The 19,399-nt window shown below is 36.8% G+C and overlaps 1 protein-coding gene across 10 annotated transcripts in view; it reads left to right on the top strand.

The window, feature by feature from the left end:
- The window catches only part of BLTP1 (bridge-like lipid transfer protein family member 1), a 115,284-nt gene that overhangs the window by 4,080 nt on the left and 91,805 nt on the right, over positions 1–19,399 (top strand). For all 10 annotated transcript variants that reach the window (XM_063335229.1, XM_063335230.1, XM_063335237.1 and 7 more), the window contains exons 2-8: positions 3,800–3,929; positions 7,553–7,669; positions 9,619–9,697; positions 10,368–10,432; positions 14,006–14,192; positions 15,398–15,479; positions 16,138–16,331. In XM_063335229.1, the coding sequence (XP_063191299.1) occupies positions 3,833–3,929; positions 7,553–7,669; positions 9,619–9,697; positions 10,368–10,432; positions 14,006–14,192; positions 15,398–15,479; positions 16,138–16,331 (821 nt within the window). In that variant the 5' untranslated portion in view covers positions 3,800–3,832. The remainder of the gene's footprint in view (positions 1–3,799; positions 3,930–7,552; positions 7,670–9,618; positions 9,698–10,367; positions 10,433–14,005; positions 14,193–15,397; positions 15,480–16,137; positions 16,332–19,399) is intronic.

The following is a 19,399-nucleotide window of genomic DNA, read 5'->3' as shown; positions in this document are numbered from 1 at the left end:
TTGCTGTAAATTTTTAATGAAAATTAATGTAAATTTTCAAGCAGAGGTTTGTTCTCAGTGTTAAGTGTTAATGTGTCAGGCTGAGGTTAAAACTAGTTTACCTATTTGATTCCATTGAAATGTGTTTCTAAAGATTTGAAGCCACTGCTTTTGAGTATTTGGCTCTTTAGGGATAGAGTATTTGCTGTGAAAACTGGATCGAGTTTGGAGTACTGGAAGCGGCCTGGAAATGAAGCGCATCCCTGCAGGATTGTAACATCACTTGCATCCTCTTAGTACTGAGAAAAATGGATTAACATGTGGCACAAGTAATTAAAAAAAATTTTTAAAAGTGTCTGTGAGTGTGTGTTTCTGCTATAAAGCAAGCCTGTCTGCCCAGGAGGAGGAAATCTACAGCAATATCGAACCCTCACATCTTCAAGCCAGTCCACTGTCTGCTTTGAACACACTAAGTGCTCTAAACATGTACAACCTGAAAAGCAGGCCCCAAGTATTTCAGTTTGAGCATCATAAATAAAGAATTTGGCCTTTATCTCTCCTTGCTTCAGATATCTCATTTGCAGAAAGAAGACTACATAACCACTTAAAGGACTGCTGCAAAGATAAATATGTGTAGTGGGATTCTGACACTTCAGTGCTACAGAATCCTCCTCTTCTCATGTCCTCCTCCCAGGAGAAAGCTAATACATTTTGTATGTATTAATATGCTACATGGTAAATGAGAGCCACAAGTGACACACTGAATAGTAAAGATGTGCTTAAAAAAAAAAGCAGAGGGGGAAAGCAAATAAACCAAAATACCTGCTAAGTTTCACACTATGTTCCAGTGTGTTAACTGAGCTCATCACAAAATATCAGAGACCTTGAGAAAATACTATAAATAAGTGCAGAGAGGTAAACACAAAATTCTGGGTTTCTCTTCCTTTTTGGTGTGTTTTCTTTCCTCTATTATCAGGGCTGGTAAGAATCAGTTTCCCATCCAGACTTTGGTCTCATCCTTCCAAGCATTGTCTAATAAGCTTTGGAAAGTATACTGTTACCTCAGAAGAATAGAGTGGCAGTATAAATGCAAATTACAGGTTCATCAACGTAGGGGTCAGTGCTCCTGGAGAGCGCAACAGTTAATATTTTGTCTGATTGCAAAGTAATTTGCTGGTAGGAATAAATGTAACAGAGGGTGGATGAGTGCAGGCAGCTGGGAGCTATGCACGATTTAAATCTATGGGTACAGTATGTAGGGCATGGAAGATGAAGGCAGATGGGTGCAGGACTGTCAACAGAAAGAAGTGCTGGTTACTGAAAGTAGCTAATATCTGTCCTGAAGAGACTGCATCTCTTCCTCCTAACGATTATGATGATCCTGATCCTTCCTCTCTATCCTCCATGCTGTATAAATGCACAATGACGTTACAAACAAGGTGTACTACTTAAGTGTCTACATGCATTCCCCTTTGTATTACGCTAATTCATATGGCCAAAATTCCTTGGTAATCTAAATGGATTAAGCACCTGCTTCCTTTGAGATTCATACTGAGACCCCACATCTAGTGCAGGTGTTGCTGCTGCCTCTTTCTGGGTGGTTACACTTTCATTGCCATCATCTTCTTCCTGAGGTGACTTGATGAAGGGTGAAAGGTGCCCGGCAGCGGGGCAGGGTGTTAAAGGATCAGCTGCAGAGTTCCAAAATGACATACTGACACATGATAACTGATGAGGAATTCCTGTGTTTATTTGCATGCAAATAGCCAATTTATTCCAGCAAACTTCCAAGGATAACCAATTTATGCTTATGGATAGTGGTGACAAAAAATCATGGTCTTTATTTAAAAAAGATGGTCTTTATTTACATAAGTAACTATCAAGATCCCATGACTTGCCTGAGTTGTCTTGCCACAGCCCTATTCACAGCACAATGATATTTAATGTCCTGCCTCAGTATCAAGTAACATTGGGTGATAATTTTTTAGGAAAAAGCCACAGGTTGCTTTATTGAGGGATTAAATAGAGGTGGTGTTCATTAAGGTGATAGGCAGTCCTCACCAATTAACAGCACTTCCATGGTGGTCTTGCTCACAAAATAATGACCCTCTTGGTAAGAAAGGGGGAAAAAAACCCAAGTTGTTTCTTCCTTTATGCTGAGGGTGTTCATTTTGGTTTCTCCTGTTACCCTGTCATTCATGGGTTAAAGGCTCTTGGAGGCTGCCCGCAGAGGCATCATCTGCTTCATAATACAAGTTGACATGTGGGTTTTTTATTAAGGTACTGTGAATGTCTTAAAGCAAATCACAGTGCCATTATGTGATTTAATTTGCCGTTATAATGTCCCTTCTAAAACATGGGCTTCTTTTTTTTAAATGTGTGTATATGATGCTTATTATTCCTCTTTGTAGGGGAGCAAAGTTAGTAGCTACTTTATCATCAGTGCTGGAAGCGATGTCTGGTGTTTTGGCATTGAGGCTTTTTTTGTTGTTTTTTTGTTTGTTTCTGTTTATTGCTTTCATGGTATTTCCTCCCCGTTCTATTTCTTCTTAGAGAAGAGGTAGCAAACCAACTGTTAGCACTTATTCTTGGGGCTCTACTTGTATTTTAGTTCAAAACTTAGGCTCTTAGTTCATGGTACTGTGTTTGCCCAAGTGTAGGGAAGAAACAAGCGCATTAAAGGCGGGTTTTTTTCAACTTCTCCTTCGTATGGATATTACAGGAAAAATTGGAAACTGGATAAATTGTGAGTTTTATTAGTAACACTTCTAAAACTGACTATTCCAAAGATGTTATGCTGCTCAAAATCTAAGGTCTTACCAGTGTTACTTAGTTTTATGTTCTAGAGCTCTTGATGGAGAGCATCGAAGACGTCTTAAAAAAAAAAAAGAAAAGAAATAAAGTCTACTCTTTTTTTTTTTTTTTTTTTTTTTTTTGAGGGTTGAATATTGACAGGAAGACAGGTTGCCGGAAGCTGGAATGTGTTAAAAAAAGCACCAAAAAAACTCCCCCAGAATTAATGCTTATCTTCCTGTAAGAAGGCTTCACAGATAACATCCAAGGGAGAAGACTTAAAATGAAACTAATACAAATAAAATACTGCTGTATAATTACATATGTTACTGAGTTGAGCTACTCCCTGTTAATCACACTTAATTAACATAACCCAGTTGCAAGATGATTTATAGGTGGTTTGAATAAGTGTGTAAGATCAGAAGGGCTGGTTTTCTGCTCTCTATAACAGAGACACTGTGTAGTCACTTTTTTATACGATGATGCAAATCCATCCTAAAGAAGAGAATTAATGGACACAGTGGATTATGAGGTTATGGGAATTTTCCATAGGTCCTGAAAGTGTCTGCTTCAGCCTCTCCTTCCGTGAGGGCAGAGGGTTCAGTCTCATATTATCTCATATTAATTTTTTGAATGTTAGAAGGCTTAATACAGACTTGTTATACTTGTGTGTTTAGTTACCATTTGACTTACTTCTATGGTACAACAGTTTTATAAATTTATTTGCTGTTATAAGCTGCACAGGGCATTCAGGGTACCAAATTTGGAGACCATATCCTGGCATTCTATTGATCTGTAATCTGTTTTAGGAAGGCGTGTTTCAGCAGAGATGAGTGGGAGTGTTCCTGGAGCTCTAGAGTAGAAGAAAGAGTTGATAATCATGAAGATGTTATTGAAGGAATAAAACCAGTAAATTCATATTTGTGTGAAACAGACTGCTAGAGATCATTTAACATACTCAGTTTTCTCCAAACTGTATTGTGCTTGTTACTCATTTTGGTTCTGATGTTGTCTTTTTTGCTTGCAGTTCTATAGGTGCTGGTGCAAAAACAGTTTAGCAATGGATCAAAGAAAAAATGATAGTTTTGTCCCAAGTATCACGCAGTTGGAAGACTTCTTAACAGAACATGACTCCAATGTTGTTTGGCTATTAGTAGGTAAGGTGAATCAGTTCTGTTTTGGTTAAATGTTTGGGGTTTTTTTTGTGTGCACTTTTAAACATGCTTCTTTAAATACTGGCATACTAATATCAAATTTCTTACCAAATTGCATCAAAACATTAAAAATAGATTTTTATTCGTCATACAACTGTTTAGTGAGGTGTGGCAATGCTACTTAAGTAATTCAGAAAGAGAAAATATAGAATTATTTCCAATACTAATTGTGCTGCAACACTTGGGAGGTAAGTCCAGTGTGCTTAAGGATGATGTTCTATAGCTGCAACTCTGCAAAATAACTCAGTAAGAACTTCTTTTCATTAAATAAGTATTTTCTAACACCAAAGTAAGCTAGTGATTAACTGTAATACCATAATAAAGGATTGTAGCACATGTCAGGCAGATACAATAACTTCGTTATACTAATACGTACATATCTGCCCTTTAATATGGTATAGTTTGAATAGTGATATAAAGACTGTTGTGTTTCATGACATAACTTCTAGAATAAATTGTGTGCCACAATAAGCCTTTAAGCCAAACCATCGTGTACTCGGTTATGGGCTGTTTTGCTAATTTTTTTATAGCATGAATGCTATTGTTCATGTTTGTGTGTAGGTACTTTTATTTTCCAAGTCTACAAACAGGTGGGTCAGGGACAGCAAAATAAAAATTAAGCTGTGTTCAGGTCCAGATGAGAGTGCTAGAAGTGTGTGATGAATTGGGACTTTTCCAAAGGTAGATAATACCTGCTTTTCAGCCTTGATTCTTAGACCTGGAGTGAGGGGCATCACAGGAAAAATAACTTTATTTTTTGACTTCTGGGAAGTTAGAGTTTGTCTGTTGGCTATTGAGGTACTGGAATTATTTTTCAGTAGGCCAAACTGAATGAAAAGAACATTGGGAAATTAGCGAAAGGTGCTTTCTGAGTATAATTTATTTCGCTTTTAATATGTTGACATGGAAAGTTTGTACTCAACATAAAATTCTAAGTGTAATCAAGATGAAAATAAGGGAAGTCACCATGCTGATAGTTGCTTGTGGTTAAATGCAGAACAGGTGCAGAACAGATCTGAAAAATTTGTCTCCGGAAGCTTTGACTTGAGCCTTAGAGATGTTCGGGTCTTTTACCAAAGAATAAAAGTGTCCGTTTGCAGCCTGCAGAATTTTCTTTCTCTGGTGTTCCCTTTCTGCACTGGATTCTTAGAGCAAACTATTAGTAATTCTACTTGGAAAGTATGTAGGATATAAGCAATTCCATGTAACAGCTATTATTTAAACCAAAAGCTTTGCTTATCTTTCTTATTTGCCTCAATATATTAAACTTAAAAATTGCTGTTTCACAGAAGGGTGGGTGGAACTTCAAGAAATAATATAGTCCATCCCCTTTTTCTATGGGCAGAATGACATACATGCAGTTATGCAGTTTTGGAGAGCTGCTGATGTCTTCAAGTGCAAGAAACCATTTGGTATTCTAGAACCAATGACACAACAGAAGAAGCTGGGTAGCCTCCTGTTATTACGAGGTTTGGATAGAAACATATTAAAGTAATATTTATTAACTGACCCAGTTTCAACCAGCCATTGCTCCTTCACTTTCACCTGCTGACCTATGGCATCCTGTTACAAGAGAATAAAAAAAGACAATCAACAGTTTCTTCTTCTGAGTCCTGAAGCAGTTAACTATTGATCCCAGTAAAAGAAATTATGAATTCTAGAAATGAACATGCACCTCAAAGAGCTGTTGCTCAATTCTGGAATCCTTTCTAAAAATCACATACAGTGAAGCTTTCCAAATGTAATTTCCGAAGTGTAGTTTCAGTGAAGAGGCTTTTAAAATCAAGAATATAATAATGAGATGAATAGAGTTTATGAGATCTGTCACTTAACAGCAGAGACTAAATTTGGTGAGGGAAAAGAAAAGGCTACAATTTGTGGCAGAGATGAGACTGATGGTAAAGGCAGCAGGTTAGGACCATAGCGCCTGGAAACTGCACTAGGTTGCTGATTTTTCTCAGTCTATGTCACCTTAAAAGGGTACCTTCTTGGCTTTAGGTATCTGGAAGTTAACGGTGTACTTGAACTTTAATCTCAAATTAACTTTTATTGCTGGAATGAGACCCTTTGGGTGTGAGTCACTCCACCTTTCTCACTACTTTGATAGTGGCCCAGCAGTAAATAATTTACTCATCTGAAAGTGAGGGGAGGCAAATGCTGTCCTTGGAGTGTGCCTTCATTGAGTGCCAAGAGCAGGTTTTTTCCTGGGATGTAGCTTTGACCCTCCCTACCTTGTTCCTGTGTAATCACCCACACAGATTTGGTTTGGTTCATGTGTCAAGCAGCTTACCTGCCCAAGTGTATGAGCTACTTGAATTTTGGTCACACTGGATCCATTTTTCAGTAAGGAAAAGACAAAGTCATGCAAGTCGTTCTTTTCTACCTTCTCCTCATCTTTCGACAAAGCACAGGTGTTGTTACAAAGCAGTGAAGCATCCCACTGCAAAAAAGTTAAGGGGCAGTAAAAAGACAGGTTGTTTTTGTAATTTTTTGTGAGTTGTTTGTTTGTTTTGGAGTTTTTTGAGTAAACATCTGAACTCTGCAGAGTGAAGGCATCACTTGTATGCCTTTCTGCACTTTTGATTTCCCATAAAAGGCACAATAAATCTGAGTTTTTCAGCATGAAGTGTGTGCACAAATGAAAAACTTCTTTTACGAAGTTCAGTTAGTATACTGAGTAGGGATACCTCAAATACAAAAATTGCTTTCTTTCCTACTCCGCTTTGGATGAAACTGAATGGTAATTATCAGTAAATGGAGTTAGAACTACTCCTTTACCTGTCAGTCCCATTCCTTTTGGGTTTGTCCTTCTGGAAGCTTTGAGAACCCTTGTAGTTAGAAATAGGTTACTAGTTCTTAATCAACTAAAGTAAAATTTACTTTGGGGATTAGCAGACCTAATTTTTTCTTTTTTTTTTTTTTTTTTTAAAACATGTTTCTCATTGGATTGCTGTTTCCTTTTTTTCCTATCAAATTCCATGCTTGAACATGTTGACAGATTTCTGTTGACCCAAGGACTGGTACATTTCTCTCAGGATACAGCAACTTAGGAAATGGTTTCAGATGTGATAATGTTGTTTCCTGTGCTGAGATATGAAAGACTAGAAATTTAAGTTACAGTTCACGGTTTGGAGAAGGAACGTAGGGTGACTTTTGTAGTGTTGGTTTTTTTGGGTGTTTTGAAATAAATGACTGTGTAGGGTAATGACTGTTATGATTTGATCTATGAAATTTAACTTCTTGAATGATAAGAGATGTAATGAAATATGTGGTGTCTTCTGCAGTTCCTCTGGAGGACAGGTTTTTTTTATATTGGGGAATGGAAAAGCGGTGAAGAATCTATATTTTTCTGAACTTCCTGTTTCCCCTTCTTTCCCCCCCATCTTTTCACACCCTTCTCACGCCGTCTCTCTGAAAACTCCCATTACAGTGTCCCATCAGTCTCAAATTTTATTTTTTGTAGAGTTGGAAGAACACTGTTGTGCTTTGTAGTCTTAATAGGTAAGACTTTTATCTAGGTCAGCGTACTTTAAAAAATATTCTAATTCATTTTAATCTTTCAACAGCGACAATATTGTCTTGTGGATGGATTATCTACCTAACTTATTATAATTCCCGGAACATTGGACTCATTTTAACATTGGTTCTTAACAGATTATATAAACATGGCTACATCCATATTGGTAAGTTCTGATTACTGTAATGCTGCAGTTTATCTACTGCGTTTTATTATACCTCAATTTGCTAAAAACTCGAAGTGTTCTTTTGTTATAGTAATTTGAAAACGGTCAGCATGGGTTTAATTTAAGAAGAAAAGATGTTCAATATCATGCTTTAGCGGAGGATTCTTGTTGTAAGAAGAAAACCACCCCCCCTTTTTCATTAAAGTCTCTCGTTATTTTATATTAAAGTGCACTTGATGAGTTTTTTAATTTTAAGTCGAGTTTACTTTTTTCTGTTTAGTCTGTATACTTTGTGTACTTAAAATCTGTATGTTTTCCATTATCCCTTTTTCAAAGCTCTGTAATCATAATGGTTAGTGTCATGGAATCATAGAATAGTTTGGGTTGGAAGGGACCTTTAAAAGCCATCTAGTCCAACAGCCCTGCAATGAGCAGGGGCATCTTCAACTAAATCAGGTTGCTCAGAGTCCTCTCCAACCTGACCTTGAATGCTTTCATGGATGGGGCATCCACCACTTCTCTGGGCAACCTGTGCCAGTGTTTCACCACCCTCATGTAAAAAAATTCTTCCTTAGATCTAGTCTAAAGTTCTCTCTTTTAGCTTAAAGCCATTACCCCTTGTTCTATCGGAACAGGCCCTGCTAAAAAGTTTGTCCCCATCTTTCCCCATAGGCCCCCTGTAGGTACTGAAAGGCTGCAATAAGCTCTCCCTGGAGCCTTCTCTTCTCCAGGCTGAACCATACTGGGACTGTGCTATGTAGAATTTATACTGGCTAGAACATTTGCATCAAAATCCATTAACTTTTTTTTTTTTTAAACACTTTTGAATAAAACAGGTCAGTACAAATCACTTGGGCACTCACCCACATTTCAAAAATATCTGGTGCTGAGTCACAGAGGGCTGTATCCCACAACCCCACTCTGATCACACTTTTAATTTTCTTTCATTTATTCTTCTGTGACTTCTTCTGTTTGCTTCCCAGAGTAACTATGACTTTAGTTCTAGACATTTTCTGCAACTATTGATCATAAATGTAGTGAAAACTTAAAAACAAAAAATCCCACCAATGTGTGCCTGCCAAAGAGACCCTTGCAATAATTTGCTTATGTCCTCAAGAATTTAAGAGCTGTAATCCAAGCCATCTTCAAATCCGGCTTTTTGAACAGCAATATAGATGAAATACTTATTGGCTGCTACACTTGATCTATAGGCTTTTATTAAAATGTCTCTGTGAAATTGCTATTAAGTAAAGGCAGCTGGACGTAGCTGGCCAAATATATGGTGTTCTTTATAAACTTAATCACTAAGAAGAACATAACATTAATTAAATCCCATGATGTACAGCTTGGCTTCAATCGATTAATGTTGATTTTTTTTTTTTTTTTTTTTTTTAAATCAGATTTTACTTAACTTTCTGTGGACGAGCTGAAAAGCCTTAGGAAAAATATGGGCTATTGCATTACCTGCTGGTCTTTTCATGCTTATTAATCCTTCCTGCTGTAAACACAATTTGTCATAATAATTGGACTGAAAACATTATAGCCATTTAAAACTTGAAAAATTATTTTGTCAGGAATCTTTATTTCTCTAATTATGGTCTTGCATACAAAGGCTTGATACTATAAATGTTCAAAATGGCTTTCCTAACTCTTTTCGTAAGCTTTGGAAGACATTTGAATGTTCCTGAGTGACTAGTGTCTCTCAGGGGTTGATTGCATTTTTGGGTGGTGCCAAATGCAGCACCTTTTAGAGTTGCGTACTTTTTGTGTTGTATGTTCTGAATCTCTGACTTCCGTTCTCTTCTGAAAGTCAGTGTCTTTTCAAAGGGAAAACTCAAGATACCCAGTAAATGCATTTCAGACAATGGAATACTATATTCTTCCTGTTCAGAAAATAAAGCATCAACAACTTTAGAGTAATATCTGATAAACACTTTTTTTCACACTAGGTTCCTTTTCCTTCTCTGTGCTGTCTGGAAAAGTCATGGTTCGCGAAATCTATTTCATCACAGAAGACTTGTCTATCAGGTACAAATTTCCAAGGGAAATCACCCTTCTAAATAGCGATTTCAAATACAGTTAAATGTATATGTCTAAATAACATATCAAAATACTGCCTTACAAATGAGCAATGAATATATATATAAATGTTAAAAATAAACCGACTCCTTTGATAGTAGTATTTAGACATTCTCAGATACTTGTTAGCTCATTTGCTGTTTGAGCGTTATAAATTGGAAGTGTGTACGGGTTAAGATTCTAGTTTTCCTTAATATTTGTGAAAGAAAACACTTTAGAGTTTGAAGGAGAACTATTTTTTCATTAATGTCTTGCTCCCGCTCTTAAGTCTGGACGATGCATTTTGGCCAATGGTTTTGCATTTATTTACTGGAATTGAGAATAATTTGTTTTGTGAACCGCACATTAGCGAATAGTTTATAATTTTGATTCTTACTGTTAAATTTGGAAAGTCTTGAGAAGACAATGGATATGGGGTTTTGTGCAAATTTCAGCTAATGCAGTAATTGTACGTTATAGTGTATGCTTCATGCTGTAATGCTTTGTGCTTTAATATTGCTCGTACACTGCTGCAACTGCAAATCTCTGCACTGCATAAGGCAACGTGTCATGCAGCCGCACATAGGATTTTGGATTATCACTCACTTAACTTCTGTTTTATCAAATTTATTTGATTTAGAATTCAAGATGGATTTATCATATTTCGCTGGTGGAAGATGTACAACCCTAAGCAGAAACAGCATGGTACGTTTCTCAAAAAGGTTTCAAAGTTTAAGTTGACAGGTAGCCTACAGAAAAACACTTCCTTTGCACGATGGCATGTGTGTGAGTGATTTGTTAATATGTACCTGAAGTACATTGAACCATCAGAAGGTATGGGTTCTTTTAACTGGTTGATCTGTGTGACTAGAACACCACAATGAAATAAATACGGGATACATTATCAGGGACTTGAACCCTTCTTAAGACAAACCGTTAACCTTAATAGTAGCCTTCATTAGCTGTAGTCTAAGCATAATTGACCCTGTATTGAAGTTTATAACCATGATAGAGACTTCTTAAGTTCTGGAAGTGATTTTACTTTTCAAGGTTTAGTGTTGGGCTGTCAGTATTTTAGCAAAAGTGTTAAGGTAGGGGATGTTCTATAGTACTTGACAACCCTTTGTCTTGAATGACATCTGTGGTTGTAGAAATGGGGAAGTGAAAAATTCATTTATTTTTCTTCCTTATCTCTGGCTGAAGAAGGGCGATTAAAATTGGCTGGAAGAGATTAATTGTATCTGCAGACAACAGTTGTAGAAAACATAAGTAGCCTTGTGATGTGTGCTTAGTCATTTATAGGATTAGAGTCTGCTTGAATGAGTCTCAGGTCCTGTCTGTCTTGACTTTTGAAGCGTCACAACTCCATTGCTAATTCAAGGAGGTTCAGAAATGGCAACTGTCTACAGTTGAGAAGGGCACTAATTGAGAAGGTCATTGAACTTTGGAGGGCTTTTTTTTTCCCATCTCCCCTTTGGAAAGTGTCCTTTGGCGTGAAGCCTCTTAGATTTGTCAGCAAGCTTGTACAGCTCTTGCTTCGTCAGTACCAACTCAACAGTGGCAGGAGTACTGCATATGTGTTACGCAGGTAAATACGAGACACCTTTCAATATAGTGATATGAATTAGGAAGAGTCGCTCCCTTCTTTTTATTGAGGCATTACTAAGCTTCTAAGGTGACAGGACACAACTCAAGTTTTTTATACTGTAAGAAGACTAATTCAAAAAGTGGAACCTAGTCTTAGAGTTAATTAGATTTTTCCAACCACAGATTATTGTCCAACAGGTTTTCATAGAATTTTCTTCATCTGCTAGTTAAAACATATTTCTCTGGTGGCTCACAGAATGAAAAAATGAATTGAACTTAATGCAATAAAGATAGTTGTGTCTGTCTTTTGTGGTGGTATTTTTGCTTGGCAGTATCGCAAGGCTTTAACCATTTCTGCTGACATTTAAGACTGCAGAATTAGTGGACAAATAATCCAAGTAACCAAGGAGGTCAGAGGTGTATAGGTCTGACAACCAAGTAATGTGAATAAAATACTCTCTTAAATAATTACTTGTTTGTCCTAGGCATGTCATACCAATGTTGCAAGAACTTCATAGAAAAAGCCAAGTATGTGGGTTGTCTTCCTGCTTTGAGTGTTAAGATAAACTGTACTGGAACGTGAGAGTAGGTTTTGTACATACTTGAGAAATGAAAGTGGTTTAGGAACAAAAGTTGGAGCATTATGTTGGGAATAAGGCACACCCAAATGTCTTGGTTTAGGGGCCACAGCAGATTATCAATTTTCATGTTGTAAAACCACATAGTGTGGTCTGTGAGGTACTACTGCTTGAAGGGGGAATACCATTTTGGGAATCAGTTCCTCTACTTTTTATTGTCAGGAGTGACTTGTTTCATGTTCCGTTAGGTTTTATTTAGTGCGTATGTTTATGTTGAATTGTTTGGGTAGGTGTGGTACAAACATTTGAATAATAATAAATAGATAATACATCTTGATTAAATTCTCTAGGAAGCAAATGTCAAAATCTCGTCTGCATTAGTCACCTGTATTCCAACAAACTTTGATAAAACTTCAGTGTTTTCCTATCAGTCTGTTAGTTACTTTTACATGACCTACATATATGCCTCTTTGAATCATTTAACTATATGACATTCAGATGTGCTTTTTGCTTTCCTTATCTTTTTTTTTTTTCTTTTCTAAAAGTGTCAGGCAACCAAATTGGTGTGTGGAGGTCAAATCTTATTTTTGTTATTAGGAAAAAGAGATAGTTGTCTCTTTAAGTCCCCTTTGAATAAATGAATTACTACATATGATTTAATTTAGTTAATAATGTCTAATGCTTTCCTCCAGGAATTGAAAAATTACATTTATTTGTGTTCTTGATGATACTGAAATCTCCCAGGTGAACAATTGTGTATCCTAATCTTTGTCCATGTCATCCTTTGCCTATATGTTATTGATGCAAGTTAACATTACCAACGAATGGATTTGATAGTGCTTTTATGAAAACAGGAAGGAACTGAAACTGGCTCATTAACTTTTCTCTGTCTCCTGTTCAAGAAAACTGTGATGTCAGTGCTTTCTGGAGATTTATTATACTTTTTTTTTTTTTTATAATGATACGGAAATTTCTGGCAATTTAGGTGTGAGGGGTAAAAGGTGGGTTGCTATTGTTGGGACGGGGCATTGTATAGATGTGTAACATCGGGAGACAGATGAGTTTGTTAGCAAAGAGGGTGCATTTAATAAAGCAGCTGTCTTTAAACTGTGATTCTTGGGCAGCTGCATTTCTTCTCTTGACCCTGATCACAACAGCAGCAGTGTTTGCTCTGACTTTTTAATTTCTAGTGTCTGTGGGAAATGTTGCCTTCAGTTTGTACCCCCTGAGTTACAGACTGGGGACTGCTGTAATAACCGTTGATGCTTCAGCTTCCTAAAGTCTCTTTGACTTAGAAAGACCAGATCAGGTTTTAGAGCAGCACAGGTCTCTTGAGTGAACGTGTAATGGGCACTCTTTCAACTGGGTAATTAGGGGGAAACTGTGCGAGCTTTTTCCTCGCATTAACTACATAATTAGGTCATACTATCTAAGGCGAAAGTATGTCAAAGTATGTCACAAACAGCTCTGTATGCGATCAGCAGATGTTAAACTAGTTTTTAAGGATCAGAGAGTCAAGCTGATATTGCAGTTAAAATTTTAAATTTGTGAAAATGTTGACCGATTGTGCAAAATGAGTGTACTTCTTGTTAGTTTCTGCCTATTAATGTTTTCTGTTTCTCTGTAAAAGAAATCTCTTTCTCAGCTGAGGCCTGCTGTACCACACAACTTGGCTAGAAAACCATTTGGTTTTTGAGATTGAATCAGTCTCAAGTACCGATATCTGTGCTAAAAAGCAGAAGTTGGCACCGGGGCTTCTGTGCTGTACATCAAGAGGGATTTTTCTTTGTTTATTTTTAAATATGAGACTAAATAAACCTCACTTACCATTTTGTGCAGCTCCTGTCTAGATTTATTTTTGGATTGTGACCTAAGGGTGAAATGCCTTTTGGGTTTTGTGTTTTGGACGCAACTGTCTTATTTGCCAAGTTTTACTGATTTGCTTGGAAAGGTGCAATTATTTTGTGGAGTGTTTTATTGCTTTTTAATATGTACTTCAGCTGTTCACTACTGTGTAGATTGTTTTTGCAAAATCTGCATATTTGAAAAACTGTAAATATTGCAAGGAATTGTTAGAATAGAATTAGTAAGTCTTTTCCTACTATTTGTTTAGATCCAAAGGCAGAAACACGACTGTATATTATGGTGAATGACTTTGAATTCCATGTGTACAACCGTTCTGAGCTTTATGGACAACTTCAAGAACTATTTGGCTTGGATCCCACAATAATTCCAGCAAAGAAAGATGATGAAAAAGCACAAGTAAACGGGAGGCAGAGAACACATACCAATCTTGAAAGGTAAATTATTATTCATTTTGCTATTTTGTCAATGCTTTGTTCTGCAAAGTGCTGAACTAATTGGGTAATGTTTTGTTAACGTATGCTCTGGAGGCCAAATGGTTGAAGCACAGCTGAGAGGGAAATTGCACTGACAAGCCTGACAGTCTAAATCTTTTTCCTTTCCTCAGACTTCCTACCATAATAATTAAAAAATCACAACCAAACAAACCAAACCCTCCTTGTTTAATGATCAGAGACAGGTTGAAAAATCTATTTGAAGCACGCTGTGGAAAGGGAGTGTGTGTTGAAGAGGATTATGCTTGCAGAATAATAATGGTATTGCTCAGTAGAAATAATAGCTGCTCAGGACATTATACAGGCAAAATGTGAGGATCTATATGGTGTTTGGGAGGACTTACTTGGTTTTTGAGCTTTAAGCTTGGGCTGATTTCACAAGTTGTCTTTTTCAGGGGTGTGTGTTTATGTCTAGCTACACAAACTATCTTTTCTGATTTTATTTTTTTTGGGGGTACCCCAGAAAAGATGGTGCAGGGTCTATAAGAAGTTCTTCTACATGGCTTATCCGTAATGGAGTCGGATGTTCAATAATAAGCCTCTCTTTGGGCAGAATTGCACTGGACTGATTTATTGGCAGGAGCAGAGAAGATCTAATGAGACTTGAGTTCTTCCACTGGTGATGGCCAAGCCAGTACTTGTTATTGAATTACAGATAGTGGGCAGCTGCAGGATGCTGTGGCAGTCTGGAGTTTGGAGAAGGGCTGTGCCTCCAAGCCAGGCTCTTCATGTTTTCATTTTACACCTTTATTGACTGATGCAGGAAGGACTTCTGCCTTTGAGGAGGACATGTCTTGGGAAATGAAAAATCCCACAAGTAAATAGGAATATTTAGAACAGACCAAGTTCCACTGAGGAAGACTTATTGAACTATTTAAGAACTGTTGCTCTGTGTTAAACATGGCACGCTTGTTTTCTACCTGTGTCAGCTCAGTATACCAGCACCCAAAGTCTAGCTGCATATGGTTCCTGCTCTTCTTCCAGGCTCTGGAGGAGCCTGCAGTAGTCTGCTAGCACGTCCTTTAGAGGAGGCACCCTTGTGGGAAGGAGTGTTCCCTGAGATCTGTGCACTGAAGACCCCCAGAAGAAAAGGTTGGTTAGTTCTTTTGCAGAAAAGATAAAATAATAAAACCCATTCTTTCCTGTAGGGTTAAAGTGAAAACAGAATCTCAAGATCCTTCTTCTTCGTGGAGATCACTTATTCCAGTCATTAAAGTCAATGTGAGCACGGTAAGTGAAAAGACCCTGTTAATGAAAATATTTAGCAGCATATGTTTAAAAATCAGGCTTGCCATTCATTTTTCTTGTACATACTTTTTGATTATTATTTTTTTGTTCTCCTTCATGCTTTAAAAGAGTTTTAAAATGACACGACCAGCACTCCCGTGACACAGTCTGACACAGTCACAAATCCTGCTGGTGCTGATGGAACACATGGGTTTTTTTCTCTGTTGTGGGGAATACTTGTGTCTTAGAATTGTAATACTTTCAAGAGTATCACCAAATAATTAAGCTAAGTAATGGGTGTTGCACAATGTGTGGTGTGTTGGGTTTTTGACAGGTGTTTGGGGGTTTTTTTTCCTTCTTTTTTCTTTTCTTCCCTGCATCTTTTAATAGGGATATTTGAACATGTTCCTTAAAAGTTAATGTTGCCTCCCAAAAAAAACAGGAAACCTGTTACTGAGGTGATATGAGATAGAATATTGAGAGTTTAGTGTACCAGGTAGTATTTTTAGATATGCACAGAATGTGGCTAGGATTTTTGTCTATGATCTTTATTTCAGATTGCTGGTTAAGCTGCATTATTATAGGTAAATTTTATATATTTTCTTATATATATATATAAAAGAGCAGTGTATAATGAATAATTGTTTTCTTTTTGATTTAGGGTCGCTTGGCATTTGGGAATCATTATCAGCCACAAACACTTTGTATTAACTTTGATGATGCTTTTTTGACATACACCACAAAACCACCTTCGAGCCACCTCGATCAGTTTATGCACATTGTGAAAGGAAAATTGGAAAATGTTAGAGTCATGCTGGTTCCAAGTCCAAGATATGTTGGTCTTCAAAATGATGAGTAAGTTCTGGGTATTTTTGTTTCCATATTATTTATTTTAAGAAAGTGAGCAAAAGAATGTTGGTTGTGTTTCTGTGACTTTATTTTTCTTAGTGCATTTAGACAGTGGGCATTTTTACCGCTCTGAAGGTTTTAAAAGTTAGATCTTTGAAACTATTTTATTTATGAAGAAAAGTACTGTCTTTCTATCTCTTTGTAGATTTTTTTTGTGTGTGTGTATTTGTTCTGCAATATGATTAATCAAAAAGTCATAGAAAACTTTGACTTGGAAGGGACATTTAAAGGTCATCTAGTCCAACCCCCCCTGCCATGGACAGGGGCATCTTCCAGTAGATCAGGTTGCTCAGAGCCCCATCCAACCTGGCCTTGAATATTTCCAGGGATGGGGCATCCTGCATTCAACTTTTATTTTCCTTCACTCAGGTATTATAACTGTACGCAGACATTGACAGCACTAAATTCCTGGGATAAATGCAAGGTTTAAGGTGGTGACTTCTGTAGAGCTGACTCGCATGTGGTTTGGAAAATATCTTTTAAAAATGGTCAAAAGCTGCACAGTGCTTGCTCTAGGAGAAATCATGTTATCTCTTGAAGACAGATCACTGATCCTTTTACCCCTGTGTATTCCGCATAAGCAGGGTTATGCAGCTTTAACAAACTGAAAGGTAGTAAGTCAAACAAAAGAAAGAGTGCTTGCATGAAGTGATTTGACACTAGAACTCTTATTTTATTATACTTTAACTAGCAAGACATTTATGTGCATACTATGTTAACATTCCTGATTGATACAGTATGGACATCATAGCCATAATTTTCTGTAGTATCTTATTTAATGCTTACAATGTTATATGTTCAACAGTTAATTTGGACAAAAATGCTAAATTTCAAAGTCTTTCACAGGCATTATTTGCTCAACAAAAAATAAATAGTGTATACTATCCTTGAACAATTGCACCTATGAGTTCATGTAAAATGATTATATCTATTTTATACCTCCTAAGCAACAATATCCAGAGAATGAATTATGATGTTTGGAAGTAAACTGTACATCATTTGACTGTACCTTAATTGGCTTTGTATCAGCCAAATACTGGCGTCCATAATACGCCTTTATATGTTTTCAAAGAACATTCTGTGGATGTGTACAGAATCTTACTCTTCCAACATGACGACAAAGGAAATTTCTCCAACTAATATTGAAAACAAACAAGATTAAAACAAAATAGGATTAAGATACTCAAACTATTAGCTTTTTCCCCTGCTTCCGCTAAGTATTTTCTTTTCATGCTGTTACCGTCCCTGCAGCTCCTGATGGCTGAAGGATGGCATGTGTGCAGAAAACGTGCCCTAATTTATGGGATAGATTCAACAGATGACCCAGTTCACTGGAAACGGGAATGTTTGAATCTTTAGAGCCTGCCCTCTTATGCTTCTTTGGCTTAAAATTTAAGCTGGTTGTCTTAACTTTCAGAAATTCCCGCAGGCAATGCGCGTACAAAAAACAGCTAAGTGACTTGGTGAAATTTATAACAGACTGACTAATCGATACAAACATCAAAAACCCACCTTGAAAACTGTCATATTATATTACAAACAGATATCTTAACGCCTCCATCACTTTTTGCAAATAAATCCTCCAAAACCCAAGGGAAAAAGAAAAAAGTTGTGCTAGGAAAAGCAGATCAAAGCAGAGCAAGTTTGCAGAGCAGTGACTAAGTCAGCAGGCTCAACGTGGAAGTTTAGGATAGATACTAGGAAATACTTTTTAACGGTGATGGTGATCTCATTATCATTCATTACCGTTATCTAATTTGTTTTTGCAAATGGTCTGTGGTGAGGTTTCTAAGGTTCTATCACCTCCATCAGCTAAGTCCGGCAAGATGTAATTATTCCTCCTGAGGGTGGGTTAGGCAGCCTCATTAGGTACCTTCCTCTCCCACTTCCTGCAGAGGTAGTTTCATGTGCACTTTAAGCTGAGAATACAGCAAAAAGAAGCGGTACTGTCGTCTTTTTTTTTCGCATGGCTGTACAGTGAACACTGATCGTAGAATTTGTCCCTGTTAAGAATAATTTATAACTCGTGCTGCTGTGCCATGGTGTGCTTCCCAGTCTTGCTGACCTGCGTGTGCCTATTGAGGAGTGTGGGCAGAATAAACTGAGCTTTTCCCATGAACTACTATTTATATATCTCTAAATGCTTTCCTTCCCACTTCTATTCCTGAATCACTAAACAATTTTTTTTCACGTCTTGCTCTATTTGCATCTCACTGGGGAGATTCAGTTTTGGGCAGAAAACAGAAATAATTGGAAAATTGGGAGTGAATAGAAAGTATTTCATCTTTGACTGCTGTCGTTACTCTCAAAATAAAATTGATTTTAATATTACTGCTTTGTTGCTTTTTGGCAGTACATGGAATCATCATCTGCTGTCTTACATATTTTCCAAGCTTTCCTGAATTTGAGCTGTAGTAAAATGGGCAATGTGTTTCATGCTCCTAGACTCTGTATTTCTGGCATTGGAATTTTCTTTTATTCTTTTTTTTTACGAGGTGGAAATTTAGAGAAGTGGCTGAAAAGTGGCAAAAATGTCTTTTGCAGTAAAAATAGAATTTTTGCATTATACTAATATTACTACTATAAAATGTAATCTTATGTAAATTAACATGTGGTAACACTGTAAGAAAGGGATTCTAATATACCAATATAGTAGTGTTAGGAGAAGTGTTTCATGTATTAGTTTCATCACTTAGATCCTTTTATATTGAGGGGAATGTTATTAAGGAAGAAGAGCCTTTTTTTTTTCTCTTTTTTTTTTTTTTTAACTAATGGTCTAATTACTGAAGATGTCTTGTCCCTTTGGTTTAGAGTGCTATTTTAGTAAGAAAACAATTAGAAGAAGCAATATAGGACAAGGAGAAAGGAACTCTTGATGGAAAGAAACACCGAAAGTAAAACTTTTATAGTTGGTTGTGGTTTATGATACCTGAGAAATGTCTTTGTGGAGAGGAACGTGGTATCTTCATGCTTGAGTTAACCAAACATTTAAATTACTTTATGTAATAATAATA

This window comes from Chroicocephalus ridibundus, chromosome 5 (assembly GCF_963924245.1).
Source record: "Chroicocephalus ridibundus chromosome 5, bChrRid1.1, whole genome shotgun sequence".
Taxonomy (NCBI): Eukaryota; Metazoa; Chordata; class Aves; order Charadriiformes; family Laridae; genus Chroicocephalus; species Chroicocephalus ridibundus.
This window is presented reverse-complemented; position numbering and strand designations above follow the sequence as displayed.